Source organism: Mytilus galloprovincialis, chromosome 8 (assembly GCF_965363235.1).
Source record: "Mytilus galloprovincialis chromosome 8, xbMytGall1.hap1.1, whole genome shotgun sequence".
Classification (NCBI taxonomy): Eukaryota; Metazoa; Mollusca; class Bivalvia; order Mytilida; family Mytilidae; genus Mytilus; species Mytilus galloprovincialis.
In genome coordinates, this window is record NC_134845.1 from 72,685,012 (window position 1) to 72,710,304 (window position 25,293).

Here is a 25,293-nt window from a genome sequence, read left to right on the forward strand (position 1 = left end):
AAGTTTACCGAATCTGAACCACCATCACATACATCAAACATCATCATCACTGATCATCACCTTCATCAACAAAAAACGTATAATGTTGTGACCACTGCATATAATGTCCCGACAACTGCGTATAATGTTGGGATCACTGCATATAATGTTGTGAGCACTTCATATAATGTTGTGAGCATTGCATATAATGTTGTGAGCAATGCATATAATGATTTGAGCACTGCATATAATGTTGTGAGCACAGCATATAATTTTGTGAGCACTGCATATAATGTTGTGACCACTGCATATAATGCTGATCATCAACATAAGGCATGGCGTTCCATACGGGTTGATTATCTATCTCATTGGACATCACAACACATCTCCTTATTTTTAAATTTGATAACATCATTGAGAAAATACCTATATACATGTACCTGTATGCACAGAAAAATAAGTTAACATAACACAGCACTATTGTATATCGAACGTCGTTTACTTATGACATTATCTTGTACTTCAGTCATCAATACAAATTTATACAGTTTAGACGTCTTTCTTATTATACATGCACTGTTTTTGTACTGTTAAGCAACTGTCCCCGGTTAGGTGAAGGTTGAGCACTCACAAACATGTTTATATAACCCCACCAAATTGTTTTTGTGCCTGAACCAAGTCAGGAACTTGAAGTTCAGTGGTTGTCGTTGGTTCATTTTAGACATATTTGTTTTCCGTAAACTGTTTTGTTAAAACTTCAGGGTTTAGTTTTCTCAATTGACTTGTTTAATATTTTTCTTGTAGGGGCCTTTTATAGCCAACCATACAGTTTTGTTTTTTACTCATTGTTGAAGGCAAAACAAATGCCTATAAATGCATACGTCCTCTTCATTTTGAACTTTGATTGATAGTTGTTTCATTGTCAATTATACCACATCTCCTTATTCTTATAATTATACAACATCTCCTTATTTTCATAATTATACCACATCTCCTTTTTTTTATAATTATACCACATCTCCTTATTTTCATAATTATACCACATCTCCTTATTCTCTCATAATTATACCACATCTCCTTATTTTCATAATTATACCACATCTCCTTTTTTTCATAATTATACCACATCTCCTTATTTTCATAATTATACCACATCTCCTTATTTTCATAATTATACCACATCTCCTTATTTTCATAATTATACCACATCTCCTTGTTTTCATAATAATACCACATCTCCTTATTTTTATAATTATTCCACATCTCCTTATTTTTATAATTATTAAGGACAGAATTTATATATCCGATAGATAAATCTGTTGTAGAGTTGTCACTGGCTCAGACGTACTTATTAATTTGTAGGATCCTTTACTTCTTTACTATAGATAATTTAGCTGATCTGAAATAACATCTTCATTCCCTATATATCATGTACTGTAGTACGACGCTAGATTAAAACTTACGTGGAAAGGTAACACACAGCCACCAAAAGCTTCATTTTAGAAGCCCTGGCATCACGGTCAATAAACTTTTGACCATGATTTTTGTATTCAGACTCGAAAATCAACCAATCAAATTGCTGGATTTCATGTTTCGAGCATGATTTTTGTGCTCTGAGCACTGAGTTAAGTTTTATGCCTTCAAGGCCAGGTGGTCGCATGGTCTAGCAGGACGGCTATAGTGCAGGCAATTTGGTGTCATGATATCTCAGTAGCATGGGTTCGAATCCCGGTGAGGGAAGAACAAAAAATTTGGGAAAGCAAATTAACAGATCTAACATTGTTCGGTTGATGTTTAGACAAGTTATATATATGATATATATTATATACAACTCGTCTAAACATCAACCCAACAATGTTAGATCTGTAAATTTGCTTTCGCAAATTTATGGTTCTTCCCTCGCCGGGATTTGAACCCATGCTACTGTGATATCGTGACACCAAATCGCATGCACTGCAGCCCCCCGCTAGACCACGCGACCACCTGGGCTCTCTTATATATTATATATATATATATATATGATCAGAATAAAATGATAGTTTATCATCATTTGCACAAAGATTTGTCTCTTAAAAGACAAATGAGGTATCATGCAGGTTATATATTTAGATATACAAAAAATATCAATGAGACATAAAGTAAGAAATAAAATAATGGTGCAATATGATCATCCAAACAGACTATATATATATGTAATACTACATAATCTACCAGTAAAACTATTTGAAAAACAGTCAAATAAATACACTTTCCAATTTTTCATCAAACAAACTCGTCTGCTTTGCTATCAAAATTAATGGATAAAGTCTTCCCTCAAAGTAACATCTGACAAATTTTCACATTAAACGATTTCATATTGACATTCAAAAACAAAAACAATAGATGAAGAATGTCACCCCCCTTGTAAATATGCATGAGTCAACTTCCATATACAGATGCAGGATTCATGTAGTTATGACAATTTTTAGATTATAAGTATTGAGTATAAGATTCATAACATTTGACTGATGCAAACTAAAGTAAGAGATTCATTTTAAAAGCGGCATAACTCAATATCTGTAAAAGTGATGCCAACCAATTTCTAACTTGATCTGTGTTTTGTGGTAATAAGCATTGTGTATAAATTTCAAAACAAATTGGTTGAGGCATACTCAAGTTAGAGAACAAAAATAAAAAAAATATCATTTTTTATGTTTATAAAGGGGCATAACTCATAAACAGTAAAAGCCATCCCTCCCAATTTTGATCTCCATCTCAGTTATGTGGTAACAAGCAATGTGAATAAGTTCCATAACATTTTGTTGAGGCAAGCTAAAGGAGAGAACGGAAACAAACTTTGGGGACAGACATGATGGAAAGAGGGTTGGAAAGAGACAAAGGTAACACTCAATTCTTACGGCAGGGACATCAAATTGCTGACAATAGTGTGAGAGAATCATTATCAATTGCATAAACACAGTATTGTATTTCATACCATTGCTATTTAAGATTGCTACATTTTTCATCTTTTCAAATGTTTTATACCAAGATTTATGCTTACTTAAAAAAAGATGGTTTAAAAATATTATAATTGAAATATTTATATATAATTTTTTTGGTTGATTAAAGAGAATGTCCTCTGAGGATGTGATCAAGTCCAAAGATACTGGTTGATAGAACTGTGTATATATAAACGCTGGGACTAAATTGACATCTGCAGAAAGTTGGCTTTGATCTGACTTTAAGTGCTATGCTGATCAGATGAGTCAATCCCTTTTCTACAAATTTGAACAGTTTTTCTGATGTTGAACTGATACACCCATGACACCACTGTCCTAGGATAGGGGAAGTGTTGAACACTCGCAAACATGTTTATTCTTTTTGTGCCTGTCCTAAACAATGAGCCTGTAGATCAGTAGATATAAGCATAAATAAGACCTTTGTTTTCTTTTCTAATTATTCAATTTTTGCTATCTGGATCCTTTATAAGCTAGAATTAAAGTAAGGTTGTTAAAGGACATATGATAATCTGTAGTGGTTGACATTGTGTGTTGGTAGATATTTTTCTCATTATCAATCATATCTCTTCTCTTAAGTCAGTTCTTTTTCACAAAGATAACAAGTCCCAAATATTGTATTCATTGTTTACATAAATAAAGACTAAGATACTTATTTTTGCAGCATTCATACAAAAAAGACTGCAAAAAAATCTTCACATTGTTTTCTCAAATAACGACATATACCGGTACTAAATTCAAACTAGAGGCTCTAAAGATCCTGTGTCGCTCACCTTGGTCTATGTGAATATTAAACAAAGGAAGCAGATAGGGTCATGACAAAATTGTGTTTTGGTGATGGTGATGTGTTTGTACATCTTACTTTACTTAACAGTCTTGCTGCTTACAATTATCTCTATCAATATTGAACTTAGCCCAGTAGTTTCAGTGGAAAATGTTAATAAAAATTTACAAATTTTATGAAAAATTGATTATAAAGGACAATAACTCCTTAGAGGGTCAATTGACCATTTCGGTCATGTTGACTTATTTGTAAATATTACTTTGCTGAACATTATTGCTGTTAACAGTTTATCTCTATCTATAATAATATTCAAGATAACCAAACAGCAAAATTTCCTTTAAATAACCAATTCAGAGACAGCAACCCAACAACGGGTTGTCCGATTCATCTGAAAATTTCAGGGCAGATAGATCTTGACCTAATAAACAATTTTACCCACGTCAGATTTGCTCTAAAAGCTTTGGTTTTTGAGTTATAAGCCAAAAACTGCATTTTACCCTATTCTATTTTTAGCCATGGCGGCCATCTTGGTTGGTTGGGCGGGTCATCGGACACATTTTTTAAACTAGATACCCCAATGATGATTGTGGCCAAGTTTGATTTAATTTGGCCCATTAGTTTCAGAGGAGAAGATTTTTGTAAAAGTTAATGACGACGGACGACAGACACAAAGTGATGGGAAAAGCTCACTTGGCCCTTCGGGCCAGGTGAGCTAAAAATTAAAAAAATTAAAAATTACAAATAAATTTCTCGATCAAATCTTTCCTATCTTATTATTCTTGTAGAGTTTATTTATATTTGCAGTATTAATACAGGATATTATTGGAATCTTGTCATTACTCAAGAAAGACAGATGGATAACAATATAAAATGTTACAATTCTAAATTTGGCCTTTAATCAAATATTTTTATAAACACACTTAAAGTATCACAAAGAACATAGTCAAGAGAGGCAAAGTAAGAAAGCACTAGCAAACTGAAAAAAATACTAAAAATACAAATGAACATGCAAAAAGGTATGGTGTGCAAATTGTGTCAATTTCCGTAATATGCATTCAATAAAGAAATAATACTGAAATTTAGCAATAATTAGTTGTTAACATAACAAATAACAAAATTATTTCTAATGTTAACTGATGTGGTGTTGATGACAAGCATATTCTAATGCAATAGCTAATAAAGACATTGAATGCACACCATACATAGCTAGTCTTACCTCTTCCTTGATCTGAGGGGTGTCAAAAGGCAGATTAGTCATCTATGAACATACAGTTCAATATCAAAAATATTTGTCTTTGAAATTTCATTTCATGTACATGCAAGTTTTGAAATGAACTTTGGCATATGAGTTGCATTTTTTAATTTGTTGCAAAAAAGGAATTTTCTGAAAAAATTGACCTACAACATATTTGATGATAACCATACACTGTTTTATTGTGGTTTCTTAAACAGAAGTATCATCAATAGATAGTATTTTCACCGATGAATTCCATGAGATGAAAATATTTGATCCACCATTTACTTTATAAACAAAACATTTACACTGTGATTCATCCCTGACCTCATCATCATCTCTATTCCTATCATTATCACACACAGTCAATACAAAAATCAATTTATGTCAAACTCCTCCTTAGTCAAGCAGCTTTAACATTATCATTTGTTAATTAAATCATTAGGTCAATTTTATAAAAAAAACTAGATATGTCAAAGTGACACGAATAGCCCTGTCCCAAAAAGTTGAAAAATCTTAAATTTCAACAACACATGTGGACACAAACACGATGTTAGTCTCACATATCAAAAATCAGCTCAAAATCTGGAAGCGTATAGTAAAAAAATCTGTATAACTGTGATTTTCAATAATTTATCACAGTCCAAAGCCCGTAATTTCAGCAAAAATTAGCGGAGCGGAATGAAACTTAATCTTGATCTGTAACTCATATTGGTTAACTCACCAACCAAAAATCAGCCCAATATCTGAAGGCGTTTAGAAAAAAACTCTGTATAATGGTTTGTTGTGGAATGACAGAATGACGGAATTACGAAATTACGGAATTTCGGAATATCGGACAAGGGTAAAACTATATGGCACTGACAACTTTGTTGGGGGGCCATAAAAATTTTAAAATACCTCTAAAAATTTAGTATCACATGCCCCTCAATTAGTAAAAGACTTGATATAACATTACAAATATATAATGTGTTAATAATCCATCACATAATAAATCCTATTTAGAAGTACCTACTCTGTCATCATGGGAACTAAGTAACATATCCAACCACTGATAGATATACCCATCATCATTGAGGCCATTGGTGTCAAATACAGGACCACAACATAGAACAGCAGACATGGCTCGTACAGCTGATAGTTCTAATTCTGTACAACTTTCGTCTTTAGCAGGCCTACAAAACAAACAAATATGGAGAATATATCAAATAAATAACCTTCATAAAGATCAGATATAGGAAATTATTATAACTTACACAACACTTGACATAATGAAGATCAGATATAGGAAATTATTATAACTTACACAACACTTGACATAATAAAGATTAGATATAGGAAATTATTATAACTTACACAACACTTGACATAATGAAGATTAGATATAGGAAATTATTATAACTTACACAACACTTGACATCATAAAGATCAGATATAGGAAATTATTATAACTTACACAACACTTGACATCATAAAGATCAGATATAGGAAATTATTATAACTTACACAACACTTGACATCATAAAGATCAGAAAAAGGAAATTAGTATAACTTACACAACACTTGATTTATAAAGATTAGAATTTTTAAAGATAATCAACACTGGTTTTTTAAAACTTGTCAGAGACGTTGGTCACATATTTTTTTTTTAAATCTGTTAAGAAACAACATCAGGATAGTACTAACAACAACAAGAATCAAACCAATGATAGTACTCACAAGAAACCAACACATGAAAGAACTAAGAAACAAAACCAATGAAAAAACTAACAGAAAACAAACCCATGATAGTACTTATAAGAAACAAACCTGCGAAAGTACAAGAAGCAACCCATGATAGTACTTACAAGAAGCATACCCAAGAAAGTACTTACAAGAAACAAAGACATGATAGTACTTACAAGAAACAAACACATAATAGTACTTACAAGAAACAAACACATGATAGTACTTACAAGAAACAAACACATGATAGTACTTACAAGAAACAAACACATGATAGTACTTACAAGAAACAAACACATAATAGTACTTACAAGAAACAAACCCATGATAGTACTTACAAGAAACAAACACATGATAGTAATTACAAGAAACAAACCCATGATAGTACTTAAAAGAAACAAACACATGATAGTACTTACAAGAAACAAACACATGATAGTACATACAAGATACAAACACATGATAGTACTTACAAGAAACATACCCACGAAAGTACTTACAAGAAACAAACACATCATAGTACTTACTAGAAACAACCCACAAAAGTACTTACAAGAAACAAACACATGATAGTACTTACAAGAAACAAACACATAATAGTACTTACAAGAAACAAACACATGATAGTACTTACAAGAAACAAACACATAATAGTACTTACAAGAAACATACACATGATAGTACATACAAGATACAAACACATGATAGTACTTACAAGAAACAAACACATGATAGTACTTACAAGAAACAAACACATGATAGTACTTACAAGAAACGAACCCATGATAGTACTTACAAAATACAAACACATGATAGTACTTACAAGAAACAAACATGATAGTACTTACAAGAAACAAACCCGTGAAAGTACTTACAAGAAACAAAGACATCATAGTACTTACAAAAAACAAACCTATGATAGTACTTACAAGAAACAAAGACATAATAGCACTTACAAGAAACATACCCACAAAAGTACTTACAAGAAACGAACACATCATAGTACTTACAAGAAACAAACACATGATAGTACTTACAAGAAACAAACACATGATAGTACTTACAAGAAACATACCCACGAAAGTACTTGCAAGAAACGAACACATCATAGTACTTACAAGAAACGAACCCATGATAGTACTTACAAGAAACAAACACACAAGAAACAAACACATGATAGTACTTACAAGAAACAAACACATGATAGTACTACAAGAAACAAACATATGAAAGTACTTACAAGAAACAAAGGCATGATAGTACTTACAAGAAACAAACACATGATAGTACTTACAAGAAACAAAGGCATGATAGTACTTACAAGAAACAAACACATGATAGTACTTACAAGAACCAAACCCATGATAGTACTTACAAGAAACAAACCTGCGCAAGTACTTATAAAAAACAAACACATGATAGTACTTACAAGAAACAAACACATGATAGTACTTACAAGACCAAACCCATGATAGTACTTACAAGAAACAAACCTGCGCAAGTACTTATAAAAAACAAACACATGATAGTACTTACAGGAAACAAACACATGATGAAAGTACTTACAAGAAACAAAGACATGATAGTACTTACAAGAAACAGAGACATGATAGTACTTACAAGAAACAAACCTGTGAAAGTACTTACAAGAAACAAACACATAGTACTTACAAGAAACAAAAGCATGATAGTACTTACTAGAAACAAACAAATGAAAGTACTTACAAGAAACAAACCCATGAAAGTACTTACAAGAAACACACACATGATAGTACTCACAAGAAACAAACACATGATGAAAGTACTTACAAGAAACAAACACGATAGTACTTACAAGAAACATACCCACGAAAGTACTAACAAGAAACAAAGGCATGAAAGAACTTACAGAAAACAAACACATGATAGTACTAACAAGAAACAAAACCTGAAAAGTACTTACAAGAAACAAACTCATAATAGTACTTACAAGAAACAAACACATAATAGTACTTACAAGAAACAAACACATAGTACTTACAAGAAACAAACCCATGAAAGTACTTACTAGAAACAAACACATGATAGTACTTACAAGAAAAACAAAGACATGATAGTATTTAATGCCTATCTTAAGTATCCCCTATAGTAAGGCTGAACTTACCGCCTATCTATAGTATCCCCTATAGTAAGGCTGAACTTACTGCCTATCTATAGTATCCCCAATAGTATGGCTGAACTTACCGCCTATCTATAGTATCCCCTATAGTATGGCTGAACTTACCGCCTATCTATAGTATCCCCAATAGTATGGCTGAACTTACCACCTATCTATAGTATCCCCTATAGTATGGCTGAACTAACTGCCTATCTATAGTATCCCCAATAGTATGGCTGAACTTACCGCCTATCTATAGTATCCCCTATAGTATGGCTGAACTTACTGCCTATCTATAGTATCCCCTATAGTATGGCTGAACTTACCGCCTATCTATAGTATCCCCTATAGTATGGCTGAACTTACCGCCTATCTATAGTATCCCCAATAGTATGGCTGAACTTACCGCCTATCTATAGTATCCCCTATAGTATGGCTGAACTTACCGCCTATCTACAGCATCCCCTATAGTAAGGCTGAACTTACCGCCTATCTATAGTATCCCCAATAGTATGGCTGAACTTACCGCCTATCTATAGTATCCCCAATAGTATGGCTGAACTTACCGCCTATCTATAGTATCCCCTATAGTATGGCTGAACTTACCGCCTATCTATAGTATCACCAATAGTATGGCTGAACTTACCACCTATCTATAGTATCCCCAATAGTATGGCTGAACTTACCACCTATCTATAGTATCCCCAATAGTATGGCTGAACTTACCACCTATCTATAGTATCCCCAATAGTAAGGCTGAACTTACCACCTATCTATAATATTTCCAATAGTAAGGCTGAACTTACCGCCTATCTATAGTATCCCCAATTGTATGGCTGAACTTACCGCCTATCTACAGCATCCCCTATAGTATGGCTGAACTTACCACCTATCTACAGCATCCCCAATAGTATGGCTGAACTTACCACCTATCTACAGCATCCCCAATAGTAAGGCTGAACTTACCGCCTATCTATAGTATCCCCAATAGTATGGCTGAACTTACCGCCTATCTACAGCATCCCCTATAGTATGGCTGAACTTACCGCCTATCTACAGCATTCCCTATAGTAAGGCTGAACTTACCGCCTATCTACAGTATCCCCAATAGTAAGGCTGAACTTACCACCTATCTACAGCATCCCCAATAGTATGGCTGAACTTACCACCTATCTACAGCATCCCCAATAGTAAGGCTGAACTTACCGCCTATCTATAGTATCCCCAATAGTATGGCTGAACTTACCGCCTATCTACAGCATCCCCTATAGTATGGCTGAACTTACCGCCTATCTACAGCATTCCCTATAGTAAGGCTGAACTTACCGCCTATCTACAGTATCCCCAATAGTAAGGCTGAACTTACCACCTATCTATAGTATCCCCAATAGTATGGCTGAACTTACCGCCTATCTACAGTATCCCCAATAGTAAGGCTGAACTTACCGCCTATCTACAGTATCCCCAATAGTAAGGCTGAACTAACTGCCTATCTATAGTATCCCCTATAGTATGGCTGAACTTACCACCTATCTATAGTATCCCCTATAGTAAGGCTGAACTTACCACCTATCTATAGTATCCCCTATAGTATGGCTGAACTTACCGCCTATCTATAGTATCCCCTATAGTATGGCTGAACTTACTGCCTATCTATAGTATCCCCAATAGTATGGCTGAACTTACCGCCTATCTACAGCATCCCCAATAGTATGGCTGAACTTACCACCTATCTATAGTATCCCCTATAGTAAGGCTGAACTTACCACCTATCTATAGTATCCCCTATAGTATGGCTGAACTTACCACCTATATATAGTATCCCCAATAGTATGGCTGAACTAACTGCCTATCTACAGCATCCCCTATAGTATGGCTGAACTTACCGCCTATCTACAGCATTCCCAATAGTATGGCTGAACTAACTGCCTATCTATAGTATCCCCTATAGTATGGCTGAACTTACCGCCTATCTACAGCATTCCCAATAGTATGGCTGAACTAACTGCCTATCTATAGTATCCCCTATAGTATGGCTGAACTTACCGCCTATCTACAGCATCCCCAATAGTAAGGCTGAACTTACCACCTATCTATAGTATCCCCAATAGTAAGGCTGAACTTACCGCCTATCTACAGTATCCCCAATAGTATGGCTGAACTAACTGCCTATCTATAGTATCCCCTATAGTATGGCTGAACTTACCGCCTATCTACAGCATCCCCAATAGTAAGGCTGAACTTACCACCTATCTATAGTATCCCGAATAGTATGGCTGAACTTGCCGCCTATCTCCAGTATCCCCAATAGTAAGGCTGAACTTACCGCCTATCTACAGTATCCCCAATAGTAAGGCTGAACTAACTGCCTATCTATAGTATCCCCTATAGTATGGCTGAACTTACCGCCTATCTATAGTATCCCCTATAGTAAGGCTGAACTTACCGCCTATCTACAGTATCCCCTATAGTATGGCTGAACTTCCCACTCCAATTAGCAAAGAGATGAAACAGACTGTATCTCAAATCTCTGGTTAGTAAACTTCTTTTGTATTCCACTAAAATTAAATGAGTTATATATATTTATTATACCTCAGTTATCATTTTCTATATAATTACATTAGATGTATGTTTCATTATGACACTTTATTCTGATTGGCTAACTGCACATCACATGTTATTCTGTAAGCATTGCTCAATAAAACTTTTCATTCATGATAACACATGGTCCCACAATAAAGTGCACAGGTGAATTAAATAAAACAATAATAAAGTTCGTGTTTTCATAATCATTGCTAAAAAAAAGTAATTATAAGTATTGAATGCTTCTTTTTGTAACTTCATAGGGTTGTAAAAGCGTTGACCGTGCGCATATATTTAGTATGAAGCGCTTCCGCGCTTCATACAAAATATACTTCAGCCAACGTTTTTACACCCCAATGAAGTTACAAAAAGAAGCATTCAATTCTTAAATAAAATAACTACACAATATTTCCACTATTTTTTCAAGTGTAGAACTATTGGACTTGTCAATAGTTTCCTGAGCTGATCTTCATACCGAGAGAAATATATTTTGATCTATTGCACAGTTACACATTCAATAACTGTTTTATTACCTAATATATACTGAGTCAGTTCTAACAAATTCTTAGAAATAAAACACATGAAAGTAACAACTGTATTAAGCATACATGTACAACCAATACTTAAGAAATTCAATAAAACGGACATGAAATCAGAATAAATCATTGAAGTCAACATATTAAATATTCTAACATTTTAAAGTCCCAATTTGATTGGACAACATGAATACCTTTCAACTAATCAGATTTCAGAATAAGAGGTCATAACAGGTCAGTGCAATAGACTACACACTGGTGCAATAGAACAATAATTTACAGTGCAATAGACCATGGAACAAACAAGAGGCTCTCAAGAGCCTTGAATCACTCACCTTGAACCTTGATTTTTTTGCATTTATCTTTTGTTTAAGAGTGTAAGTGTCCAATTTCATCGTAGTTAGTTTTTTGGTTCAATGTATATTAATAAGTGTTTCAAAACGCAGTTTTTTGTCATACTTCTTTCAATTTGGTTGGAATTGGTTCAGTAGTTTTAGAGGAGAAGATTTTTTAAAGTTAGAAAACGTAATAAACAAATTGTGTAAAATTGTCTTTAAAGGGTAATAACTCTTTACGAGGTCAATTTACAATTTGGTTTTATGAACTTATTTGTAGATCTTACTTTGCTGAACATATTTACTGCTTACAGCTTATCTTTATCATAATTACTATTCAAGATAATAACCAAAAACTGCAAAATATCCTTCAAATTACCAATTTAGTGGCAGCAACCCATTTTCTAACTTTAAAAAATCTTCTCCTCTATGGGTTATTAGGTTCATCTGAAAATTTCAGAGGTGAAAGAACATTACCTTATGAACACTTTTTACCCCATATGAGATTTGCTCTGACTGCTTTGGTTTTTGAAATATAAGCCAACCAGATGCTCTGCAGGGTGCAGCTTTATACGACCACAGGGTTGAACCCTGAACAGTTGGGGCAAGTATGGACACAACATGCAAGCTGGATTCAGCTCTAAATTTGGATTGTGATTAAATAGTTGACACAGCATAGGTTTCTGACACAGAATGAATGTGGTCTAATGAACTTAAAATACTTTATTTTCCTTTGAGCAATTCACTATGCTGTTGAATATTAATCCTCTCAAAAAAATGGTTAAAGATTTTTTTTTTTTTTTTTTATGAAATCTGAAATGAGAAAAGTTGAACACCCCCCTCCCCCCCCTCCCCCCAATTTTTTTTTCACATCCTCCTTTCCCGTATTCCAAAACTGATCTCAATTCAAATTTCTAATGGAGTTTGTATATTGTGTAAAACAATGATTTAAGTTGATTCAACTACTATTCTGTTCAAAGAAAGATAACTCCAATTGAAAATTTCTTACTATTGCACAATATTGTGCAATTAGATATTTCTTGCTATTGTGCAATACTGTGCAATTGAAATACTTGCTATTGCACAATATTGTGCAATTGAAGATTTCTTGCTATTGTGCAATACTGTGCAATTGAAAATTTCTTGCTATTGCACAATACTGTGCAATTGAAGATTTCTTGCTATTGCTGAATACTGTGCAACTGAAAATTTCTTGCTATTGCACAATACTTAATATAATAATTTTGGATCCTGATTTGGACCAACTTGAAAACTGGGCTAATAATCAAAAATCTAAGTACATGTTTAGATTCAGTATATCAAAGAACCCCAAGAATTAAATTTTTGTTAAAATCAAACTTAGTTTAATTTTGGACCCTTTCAACCTTAATGTAGACAAATTTGAAAACGGGACCAAAAATTAAGAATCTACATACACAGTTAGATTTGGCATATCAAAGAACCCCATTTATTCAATTTTTAATGAAATCAAACAAAGTTTAATTTTGGACCCCGATTTGGACCAACTTGAAAACTGGGCCAATAATAAAAAATCCAAGTTCATTTTTAAATTCAGCATATCAAAGAACCCCAAGGATTCAATTTTTGTTAAAATCAAACAAAGTTTAATTTTGGACCCTTTGGGTCCCTTATTCCTAAACTGTTGGGACCAAAACTCCCAAAATCAATCCCAACCTTCCTTTTATGGTCAAAAACCTTGTATTTAGATTTCATAGATTTCTATTTACTTATACTAAAGTTATTGTGCGAAAACCAAGAATAATGCTTATTTGGGCCCTTTTTTTGGTCCCTAATTCCTTAACTGTTGGAACAAAAACTCCCAAAATCAATCCCAACCTTCCTTTGTGGTCATAAACCTTGTGTCAAAATTTCATAGATTTCTATTTACTTAAACTAAAGTTATGGTGCAAAAACCAAGAAAAATGCTTATTTAGGCCCCTTTTTGGTCCCTAATTCCTAAACTATTGGGACCTCAATTCCCAAAATCAATCCCAACCTTCCTTTTATTGTCATATACCTTGTGTTTAAATTTCATTGATTTCTTTTTACTTATACTAAAGTTATTGTGCGAAAACCAAAAATAATATTTATTTGGGCCCTTTTTTGGTCCCCAATTCCTTAACTGTTGGAACAAAAAGTCCCAAAATCAATCCCAACCTTCCTTTGTGGTCATAAACCTTGTGTCAAAATTTCATAGATTTCTATTTACTTAAACTAAAGTTATGGTGCAAAAACCAAGAAAAATGCTTATTTAGGCCCCTTTTTGGTCCCTAATTCCTAAACTATTGGGACCTCAATTCCCAAAATCAATCCCAACCTTCCTTTTGTTGTCATATACCTTGTGTTTAAATTTCATTGATTTCTTTTTACTTATACTAAAGTTATTGTGCGAAAACCAAGAATAATGCTTATTTGGGCCCTTTTTGGCCCCTTATTCCTAAACTGTTAGGACCAAAACTTCCAAAATCAATCCCAACCTTCCTTTTATGGTCATAAACCTTGTGTTCAAATTTCATACATTTCTATTTACTTCGACTAAAGTTATAGTGTGAAAACCAAAAGTATTAGGACAACGACGACAACTACATACCCAACGCAACTTCGTTGCTTGGGGTATAATAAAATTCTGTGTATATATGTTACAGGGAATTTGAAAAACCAGGGATTTTGTAAAATCACTGGACTAATCAGTGTTTTTGTAAAATCACTAACAGTTTTAGTGGTTTTGTAAAATCCCTGAAAATAAAGCTAGTTATTTTGTAGGCAGCAAGTTAATAAAACAACACTTATTTGCTTTTTATATATCAATTTTCATAATCTGATATGCATGTAATATTAGCCACTCCTGGAACCCACTCAATTTCTTATTCCTTGCATATGTAATTTTTCTTTTCTTATGACAGTAATCAACCTAATGCTCCGTTTTTATATTTGATTTTAAAAATTTGATATACAGTCAAACCTCGTCGTGTCGAAGTCGAAGGGACCGGACCAAAGTATTCGACTCATCCGAGGTTCGACTCATCCGAGGTGGAGTGTGTCGTCATAAATTTTGAATGCATGAAATACGGTATGAGATTTGTGTTAACAATTTACAATGAATAGTGCGCCTTTTTTTAATTCTCGATAAGACACAGTATGATTGTGTATTCAATCTCCATTTTTGGTCCTTCGTAAAAATTAAAAGCACAAGTACAGATACAAATCATGCACACATAAAATCAATAGTCGACACAAATATTAACAAAGGTCAGTTGCTATAAATTATGAAATCCCTTGCGGAACGAAATAAGTTCTGAACTGTCTCTGATGAGGTCGTCTGCTAACATTAAATTATCATGAATTTATTATAACTGTCCTAATTCTTTTATTTATGGTAATTAATGAGTTTTAAATCTAACGATTCATTTTATTTCGACTTGGTTCAATTAAATTCGTTTCGTTTTATATCAGGTGAAAAATGTTCAACACACTAACATTCCGCTTGAACGATCAACAAAGTTGTTAATTAGCAGTCACCATAAACATGTCATTTTAACTGTTATACAAACAAGTATGTTTACTCAGCTTTAATCTCTTTTGAAAATGATTAGTTGACATAAGAAATACTACCGATTTGAATTTTTATGATTAGGTCTGCATCTTTCGAAAATTCTTACTTTCGAAGTTCGAGACATCGGGGTCAATTTACATTATTTTACTTCGACATGACTATAAAATGTACTCGACTTAACCGAGTATTCGAATCAACCAAGTTCGACTCATCAGAGGTAATTATGCATTGATCAAACGGGAATTTTACCGGGACCGAGAAATTACTTCCACTCATCTGAGTTTTCGACACAACTGAGTTCGACACGAGGTTCGACTGTAATTGGTTTTATTTTTTACAGTAATAACAGAAAAACTATAATAAACATTTAATTTCTTTCAAACAAGGTGTTGATAAGAGCTTGTTTTGTCTTCTTTCAGACTGTGGCTCATTGACAACATGTTCCAAAATTCCATCCCTGGTTCCATATGTTGCACTCTCCCTCAATTATTTTAAGTAACTTTTGTGTGTACGTTTGTTATTGATCTAAAGACATATGTGCCTGAGTCATATGTCAGTTGCATAGTGCATGAAAACTACATACTTATTAATATAGAGTTATCAAAGGTATCAGGATTATAATTTATTACGCCAGATGCACGTTTAGTCTACATAAGACTCATCAGTGACGTTCATATCAAAATAATTATACTTAATACAATACAATATTTTTATATAATTTTCCAAATTAAAGGGTCCATTAAGGGCATAACATTAATTACAACATGACATAAACATTACAGAGTGATTAAAGAAACATAAAATAATAATTGAAATGCATGAGGAAAGGATCAGTGGTCAAGGGGAGATAATTTTAATATCTTATAGAGTATTTAAGTTAACTAATTTTCTGATTTTCTAAGTTGCAGGCCTTTATCGAGGTATGCACATATATACTTAATAAAGGCTAGATTAACCTCAAACTTTTTGAGTGTTACTGTTGAAGCCTTTCTTTTCACAGAAATTCTTCATAAAAATGAATTAATTTATTTTACAAATTCCCTAAATTTAATCAGTGAATCTGTAAAAAAGATCTTAATTATTTCAAGGATTTTTTGTAAAATCACTAGTCAAAATCAGGGATTTTATAAAATCACTAATCAGTTCAGTGATATTACAAATTCCCTGTAACATGAATACACACAATTAAAACTCTATATATGTGTAATTAAAATTCTATATGAAAAATATTCTTTATTGGGCAGGTACTGACTGATCAGTTAAGTAATAATTCTGTATATACTAATTTCCAAGTCTTTACACAAGGAAATAAATCTGTGCATACCTTTTTTTTTTTATTTTGTAAAAGCATCAACGATTTCTGTCAATAAGAAAAGGTGTGAACCTAAATACTTGAATAATGTACTTCTAAAGAAAAATTTGAATTACATAATTAATAAATTGAGTCCTCTGTAAACAGGTTATCTTACTTGGAGTATTAGATATAAGCTGTCTGATAAATCTGCTGAAATGAAGACGAATGTCCTGTAATACTGGCAGATCCTTGTCACTCTCACTCTCTAAATACTGACGAGCCCCATCAATATACTCTACAAATGTTTTGTTTAGTGAATTCTCTCCCTTGTCAATCACAGAATCACTGAAAAAATAAAATCAATGTTAAACATCTGAAAAACTAGAGGCTTTCAAGAGCCTGTGTCGCTCACCTGTTACTGTATTTACTGATGTCGGCCATCTTGGTTAATAGGCGGGGTCATTAGACACTTTTTTAAAATAGATACCCTAGTATTTTGGTTAAATTTGGCCCATAGTTTTAGAAAAGAAAATTTTTGTAAAAGTTACAAAAATGATGAAAAAAAATATTGACTATAAAGAACAATAACTCCTTAAGGGGTTCTCTGACAATTTTGGTAATGTTGACTTATTTGTAGAACATACTTTGCTGAACATTATTGCTGTTTACAGTTTATCTCTATCTATAATAGTATTCAAGATAATAACCAAAAACTGCAAAATTTCTTAAAATTACCAATTTTAGGGCAGCAACCTGACAACTGGTTGTAGTATTCATTTGAAAATTTGTGAGGGGATAAATCTTATTCTAATGGACATTTAAATCTTGAAAGATTTGCCCTAAATGTCTTAGTTTCAAAGATATAAAGCAAAAACTGCATTTTACCACTATGTTCTAATTTTAGCCATGTCGACCATTTTGTTTGGTAGGTGGGGTCATCAGACACATTTTTTAAACTATATACCACAATTATGATTGTGGCCAAGTTAGTTTAAATTTGGCCCAGTAGTTTCAGAGAAGAAGATTTTTGTACAAGTTACAAAAAATGATGAAAAAGTTGTTAAAATTGACTATAAAGGGCAATAACTCCTTAAGCAGTTGACTGACAATTTTGGTCATGTTGACTTATTTGTAGGTCTTTTTTTGCTGAACATTATTGCTGTTTACAGTTTATCTCTATCTATAATAGTATTCAAGATAATAACCAAAAACTGCAAAATTTCCTTAAAATTACCAATTCAGGGGCAACAGCCCAACAACATGTTGTCTGATTTGTCTGAAAATTTCAGGGCAGATAGATCTTGACCTGATCAACAATTTTATCTCTGTCAGATTTGCTCTAAATGCTTTGGTTTTAAAGATATAAGCAAAAACATACATTTTACCCCTGTGTTCTATTTTTAGCCAAGGCAGCCATCTTGGTTTGATGGCCAGGTCATCGGACAAATTTTTTAAACTAGATATCCCAAGGATGATTGTGGCCAAGTTTGGTTAAATTTGGCCTGGTAGTTTCAGAGGAGAAGATTTTTGTAAAAGTTTACGGACGCCGGAAGCCGGATGACGGACGCCAAGTGATGAGAAAAGCTCACTTGACCTTTCAGTTCAGGTGAGCTAAAAATACATAAACATAAGTTAAAACATCTGGGTCTTTAGAAGTTATTGTTTTATGATGTAGGTATCCAAATTGTATCCCTTATTATCATTAAGGATCTTGATTGCTCTATAGGAAAAGGTGAGCATTATTTGAAATGATATAAAAAGTCATAAATAATCAAACTTAACTCATCAATACAGAAAAATATTTTCCATTCTCTTTTGATGGTTTAATTAAATGATTAATGCAAACTGTATGTAATTTTAACTGGAAGAAAAACTTAGTCCATTTATAAGTAACAAACAGAAAAACAGGAAATAAATTCTAGATACTAGCTTATGATCATAAACAAGCTTCTGTCCAAGTTTAGTAGAAATCCAGGATATATTTAGAGTGAATGTTTGTGGACGCTGGTGCCACTGACAGTAACGACAATGACAACGACGGAATGTAGGATTGCTATGTCTAGCTTTTGCAACAAAAGTAACAGGCTCCACAAAACTGAAAACAAGAAAATTTTATGCACCACATCAACAAACAACCAGGTACTCCACAGGACGCAGCTTATACGACCCCTGAATAGTTGGGGCAAGTATGGACACAACATTCAAGCTTGATACAGCTCTGAATTTGGATTGCGATCCAATTTTTTACATAATATGAGTTTCTGACACAAAATAAATGTCAAGATCTTACAAATCTATTGCGCAATGTTGTGCAATTAAATATTTCTGCTTTTAACTTTTCAAAAATGTTCTGCTCCCCTTTTTTTGCAATTAGTCCAAACCCAGACATTTCTTTATACACGATATACAAGTAGTGTAAGGGAGGTAAATCCAAACATACCCAACATTGTCTGTTAAATGTTTTAGAATTACCTCCCTTACACTGCCTTTAAATTGTCTTAACCGTCCATTGACCAGAAATACCTAGTTTTTCCACTTTTTTGCCCCTAATTCTGAAACATTTTGAGCGATAACCTCCCAAAAGTCAATACTAACCATCCCTTCATAATATGGAAACTTGTGGTTTAATTTCAGAGAGATTCATACACTTAAACATAAGTAATTGTTTGAAAATTACAAAAATGTATATTTTTGGGCCCACTTTTTGGTCCCTAATTCCTAAATTATTAGGACCATAACCCCCAAAATCAATCCCAACCTTCCGTAAGTGGTATTGAACCTTCTTGTAAAAAATTTTAGAGATCCATACACTTAAACATAAGTTTTTAGAAACTAGAAAAATGATTCTTTCTGGCCCTTTTTTCACCCTTTATTCCTACATATTTTTGGAAAAATTAACCCCAAACTGATTCCCAGCCTTCCCTGTGTTATATGGAAACTTGTGGTACAATGTCAGAGATATCCATACAGTTACACACACGTTATTGTTTTGAAACTAGAAAATTGCTTGTTTTTGGCCCCTTTTTGGCCCTTAATTCCTAGACTGTTTGCCCAATAACCACTTAAAATAAATCCCAACCTTCTACTTATGGTATTAAACATTGTGGTACAATATCAGGACAATTAAAATACTAAGACACAACTTTTTGTCCTGAAACTAGAAAAATGCTGTTTTTGGCCCTTTTGGGCCCATAATTCCTAAACCCTTGGGACCATAACCCCCAAAATCATATATGTATATCATTATAAACATTGTGTTAAAATTTTATTGATTTCTTTTTACTTATTCAAAAGTTATTATCCAGAAACAATCCGTCTTCGGACGACGCTGACTACGATGACAATGACTTTGTGATACCAATATACGACCAAAATTTTTTTAACTTTTGCGGTCGTATAACAACCACTGAACAACAGGCTCCAGACTTAGGACAGGTGATTACAAATGCAGTGGGTTTATAGTTTTAACCAGCTCAAACAATTCACTTACATATGATATTCAACATATAATACAATCTTTTATATACAAATTTACCTCATTGCAAATGTTTTTTGTGAGGCAATCAATTCGAACACATGAGCCAGCTGTACACGAATGATGTCCTTTTTTCTTCTTCTTTTAATATTCTCCTGTTTTCTCTCCACTGCTTCTTTTAAATAAGGAACCAGTTCTTCCACTAGATCTCTGTCAAAAGACAAATATTTTATTTTAATTCTTTGTTATTATAATATCTTTAATTTTAATCATTCTTTACTGAGAAACAAATCTTAACCTACTAGGCATATCAGTCAGAAAAAATAAAGGTGAACCTGCATGATACTGTCCAAATCAAAACCTAACCTGCAAAGTGAATGTCAAATCTTTATTCCTGCATTTTTCTCAAAAAGCAGCCAAAATCTTTCTTTATGATAAGACATGCCAGAATTGACTTTGGTTAATACTCCTTTGCAAAATTTACTTCTGTTAGGGCCACTTTTTATTTATTTGTTGGTTTAATCAATAATTAAATTTGCCTGACTAACCTTCGGTTGTTAAAGAAAATAAAAATTAACTTTGCCAACCTTTTTAACCAAAATTCCCAAACAATCTCAAAAATTATTTTCAGCTTTATTATTCATGACTGCGAAGTTCATTTTGTTTAACCGCTAGAAAATCACAACAATTGATTTGTAAATCCAACTAAAATCATATCTGGTCCTCCATTTTCACCGCATTAGATCATGATGAAACGTCGACTGAACTGGGAACCGCACATGATTTTCCAATTTAAGTGCGAAAACCGAGAAAATGCTTATTTGGGCCCTTTTTGGCCCCTTATTCCTAAACTGTTGGATAAAAACTTCCAAAATCAATCCCAACCTTCCTTTTGTGGTCATAAACCTTGTGTTTAAATTTCATAGATTTCTATTTACTTGAACTAAAGTTATAGTGCGAAAACCAAAAGTATTCGGACGACGACGATGACGCTGATGCCAACGTGATACCAATATACGACCAAAAAATTTTCAATTTTTGCGGTCGTATAAAAACTGCAAAATTTCCTTAAAATTACCAATTTAGTGGCAGCAACCCAAGAATGGGTAATCAGATTCATATGAAATTTTCAGGGCTGATAGAACTTCACCTAATGAACACTTTTAACCCCACGTCAGATTTGCTCTAAATGCTTTGGTTTTCGAGATATAAGCCAAAAACTGCATTTTACCCCTACGTTCCATTTTTAGCCGGACGTCAAGTGATGGCAAAAGCTCACCGTATCCTATGGAAATGTTAGCTTAAAATTGTCAGTTCATGCTTTTTTATTCCAACTGACCTAACAGACCCCTGGAATATAAATAAAGTTATCTGCAAAGCAGCATTTTCATTAAATCAAATGCATTATTTAGCATGCTTAACATTAATAGAAAAAAATAAAAGTCTAAAAATAATTTTGTAACATTAAGGATTTTTATAGCTTACTGTGTGGGTTTTTGGTTTATAGTTGAAGGCCCTTTGGCAATCTATAGTTGCTAATATCTATGCCATTTAGTCTCTGGATAGTTGCCTTATTGTCAATCATACAACATCTCCTTATAACTTAAGTTATTTTATGTTCCTAGTTTTTCTAATGTAAGGGAACTGTTTTTCATACAACATGAGGAAATGTGAAGCAAAAATGTCAAACATAAAGTTGTCACTAGTCTTTCATGTCAGTAATTTTACTTAGCAGATTTACCATAAGCATACCTTACCAGTGTGTGAACTTTTTAAAAATAAATAGGAAGATGACAAACAGAATATGAAATAAATTGCTCACACTGACCATTGGACAAAATTTAGCTAATAACAAGGATAACTCACTTGAACACAGCAGGATTTGTGTACCCTAAGCCATTTACTATTGTGTCCCTCATATCTGATATTTCACATTTCAGTAAGGGTACAATCAGGTGAAAGAGGCCAGTTGCTGTTGTACCATTCTGTCTATTGTCAGCCTTGTCTGAGGAAGTACTTTCTGGTGATGACCTATAAGACAAGGAACTCTGTGAAAAATAATACTCAAATATTGTCTTAATATAAAGTTTGATGTGTTAGACTTTAAACTGCTATTAATCTTTACCTCATAGCCTGTTTCAGAATTCCATTATTGGAACATTTAATTTATAAACTGATGGTCCCTAAAACCATAACATATTTTACACATATTTTACACATATTTTACAGAGCAAAATGTTCACTGTAAACACTGATTCAAACATTAAAAGTTGATTTCTGACAAAAAAAAAATCAATATGGTTCCTATTGAAATTTATTAACTGTAAAATGACAAATCGAAATTTATTAACTGTAAAATGACAATGTTTATATTAAGGCCTTCTTATATAAATGTTTTTCTTAAACTAAACAAACACAAAAATATGCAAATTTCAATGCTTAAATTTATGTCAGAAATCAAATTATTATGATTTATAATGCATTGTTATATTTTAAAACAGATTGATATTGAATAAATACATGTACAACTAACATGCAGTTTTGTGAGTTTTGTGAATCTGTGGAAAACATTCATTTGGTACACAATAATAAGTGCATCTTTTCCTTTATATATACATGAAATAACAAACTATAGAATCTCCTTATAAATTCATATATGATGGTACAACTGCCCAAGGGGAAGGGTTGTTGAATTCAGTTTCCAAATAAAATATTCTTTTTGTCTTTTTGTAGTGTTTCAGGTGACTTACGCAGGGTCTGGTGATGAACATCTTAGAGGAGCTATAACATCTCTCTGTGCTATAGCACAAGCCAAAATGACATAATTCTGCCATAACTGCATGTGAAGATCTTTCTCTGATGTAGGTTTCTTACTGGAAGTTCCTGATCGTAGAAGTGAAGAAGCCCTGTACTCACTCATAATAGTACTGAAAAAAAGTATATTTCATTTATTTCTAAGCAATCCCACACTTATAACAGAACAGTTAATGTCTACATTCATTGACTGTTTATATTCTGATTTTCATGGAATTAATAAACTTTATTGGAAATGACTTCTTGACTCCACTGAAGAACATAATTTACCCACAATGTTAACTTGTTTATCAACATCCATATTCTTGATGTAAAACATAGTCAGGAAATCAAATTGTCATTATTTCAAACTTCCTCAGATAGTACCCTAGAGAACAGGCACCTTCAAAATCAGGTATAGTTCAACATATAGTTTAATGCATTGAATTTGTCCCAAGTCAGGAACCTGTTGTCTTTTTTTAGTCTGTTTGTTGTTGTTTTATTTATTTTGTTTATTTTGATTCATTTGGATGCTTCGTAGTTTAGTGTGGTATCCATTTTGATGAGGGATTTTCTAGCTACGTTGGTGGCTGTTTTCTGCTCTTTAGTCATTTTGTGATCTCTTGGACACTATCCTGGTTTCCATTCTCTATCCTACCTTCTGGTTTCCTTTTTTATTGAATCTTAATATCAATACAGGAACCAAGGTAAAACAATTGAGCAGGGTATACTTACGTTGGGTCCACCAATGGAAACAAACAATGCAATCTAGAATAAACAATTGGCCAAGCAGCTCCAACAGCATGAGGACACATGGTCATTCCATAATCATAAGACACAAATGTAGCCAGACAACGGTTCCAGGGATCTACTTTGGCAAACATTGGTGTTGAATGTTCCTCCAGTTTACGGTCATGGGATGTTGGATTCCAAACAGAGGCTGATCTATCAATGATCCATGCAAGATCAATGTTGGCAGAGGTTAAAATAATCGGCTGAAAAATGTAATACAACATTTTCATTTTCTGTATGCATGTTATGTATAAGTTTTAATTTTATATATCTCTGGCATACTTGATAAACAAGAATGTGTCCATAGAACACATATGCCCCACTCAAACTATCATTTTATATATTCAGTGGACTGTGAAATTAGGGTCAAAACTCTAATTTGGTTTTAAAATTAGAAAGATCATATCATAGGGAACATAAATTAGGTCGTTAGTTTTCTCGTTTGAATATATTTACATTGTCATTTCAGGGCCTTTATAGCTGACTATGCGTAAAGGGCTTTGCTCATTGTTGAAGGCCGTAAGGTGACCTACCCATACATGTCAAGTGACATGATATTCGAGTGTAATACACACTTTTTCAATGGTTTACACGCGTGGATTTTGTCACATGGCGTGTACATGCTTTTCACCACTTTACACGCAATTACATGCTTTTTCGTTCTTTTCATTTTTTGGTCGTTAGTGATATCGCTATTCTCTGGTTTTTTCCTTATTCGGCGATAAATACCAAAAAATTCGAAGTAATTGTTTGGCTGCCATATTGTTTATTTTTCTATATGGACAAACAGTAAAAGGTAAGTAGTTTGTGATTTAGTTTTAACGATTTTGTGACTCTTTCAAATTCACTTTATAGGGGAAATGTGCACAGAAAGAGGTCACTTTCAGGACCTGTACAGTCGTCCAAAGTGCCGATCGTTAAGCCAAAACGATGTGTACGGCAAGATTCAAGATTTATAAATTATATTTTGGAGTTTGAGTTTAAATGATCGAGTTACAAGTAACGCATAATTTGTGCATTCTATGTTGCAATGATAAAAAAACAATACATGTGAGA

At 33.2% G+C, this 25,293-nt stretch overlaps 1 protein-coding gene across 7 annotated transcripts in view; it reads right to left on the minus strand.

Annotated features, from left to right (window-relative positions):
- LOC143042521 (protein furry-like) overlaps nt 1-25,293 on the minus strand; it is a 373,316-nt gene that overhangs the window by 281,385 nt on the left and 66,638 nt on the right. For 4 of the 7 annotated variants that reach the window (XM_076214880.1, XM_076214879.1, XM_076214878.1 and 1 more), the window contains exons 22-29: nt 24,181-24,440; nt 23,403-23,579; nt 22,519-22,683; nt 20,713-20,862; nt 17,353-17,522; nt 11,302-11,413; nt 6,009-6,168; nt 4,976-5,017 (exon numbers count right to left, since the gene is read on the minus strand). In XM_076214880.1, the coding sequence (XP_076070995.1) occupies nt 4,976-5,017; nt 6,009-6,168; nt 11,302-11,413; nt 17,353-17,522; nt 20,713-20,862; nt 22,519-22,683; nt 23,403-23,579; nt 24,181-24,440 (1,236 nt within the window). The remainder of the gene's footprint in view (nt 1-4,975; nt 5,018-6,008; nt 6,169-11,301; nt 11,414-17,352; nt 17,523-20,712; nt 20,863-22,518; nt 22,684-23,402; nt 23,580-24,180; nt 24,441-25,293) is intronic. The other 3 variants (XM_076214885.1, XM_076214883.1, XM_076214882.1) reach the window with 1 other exon arrangement.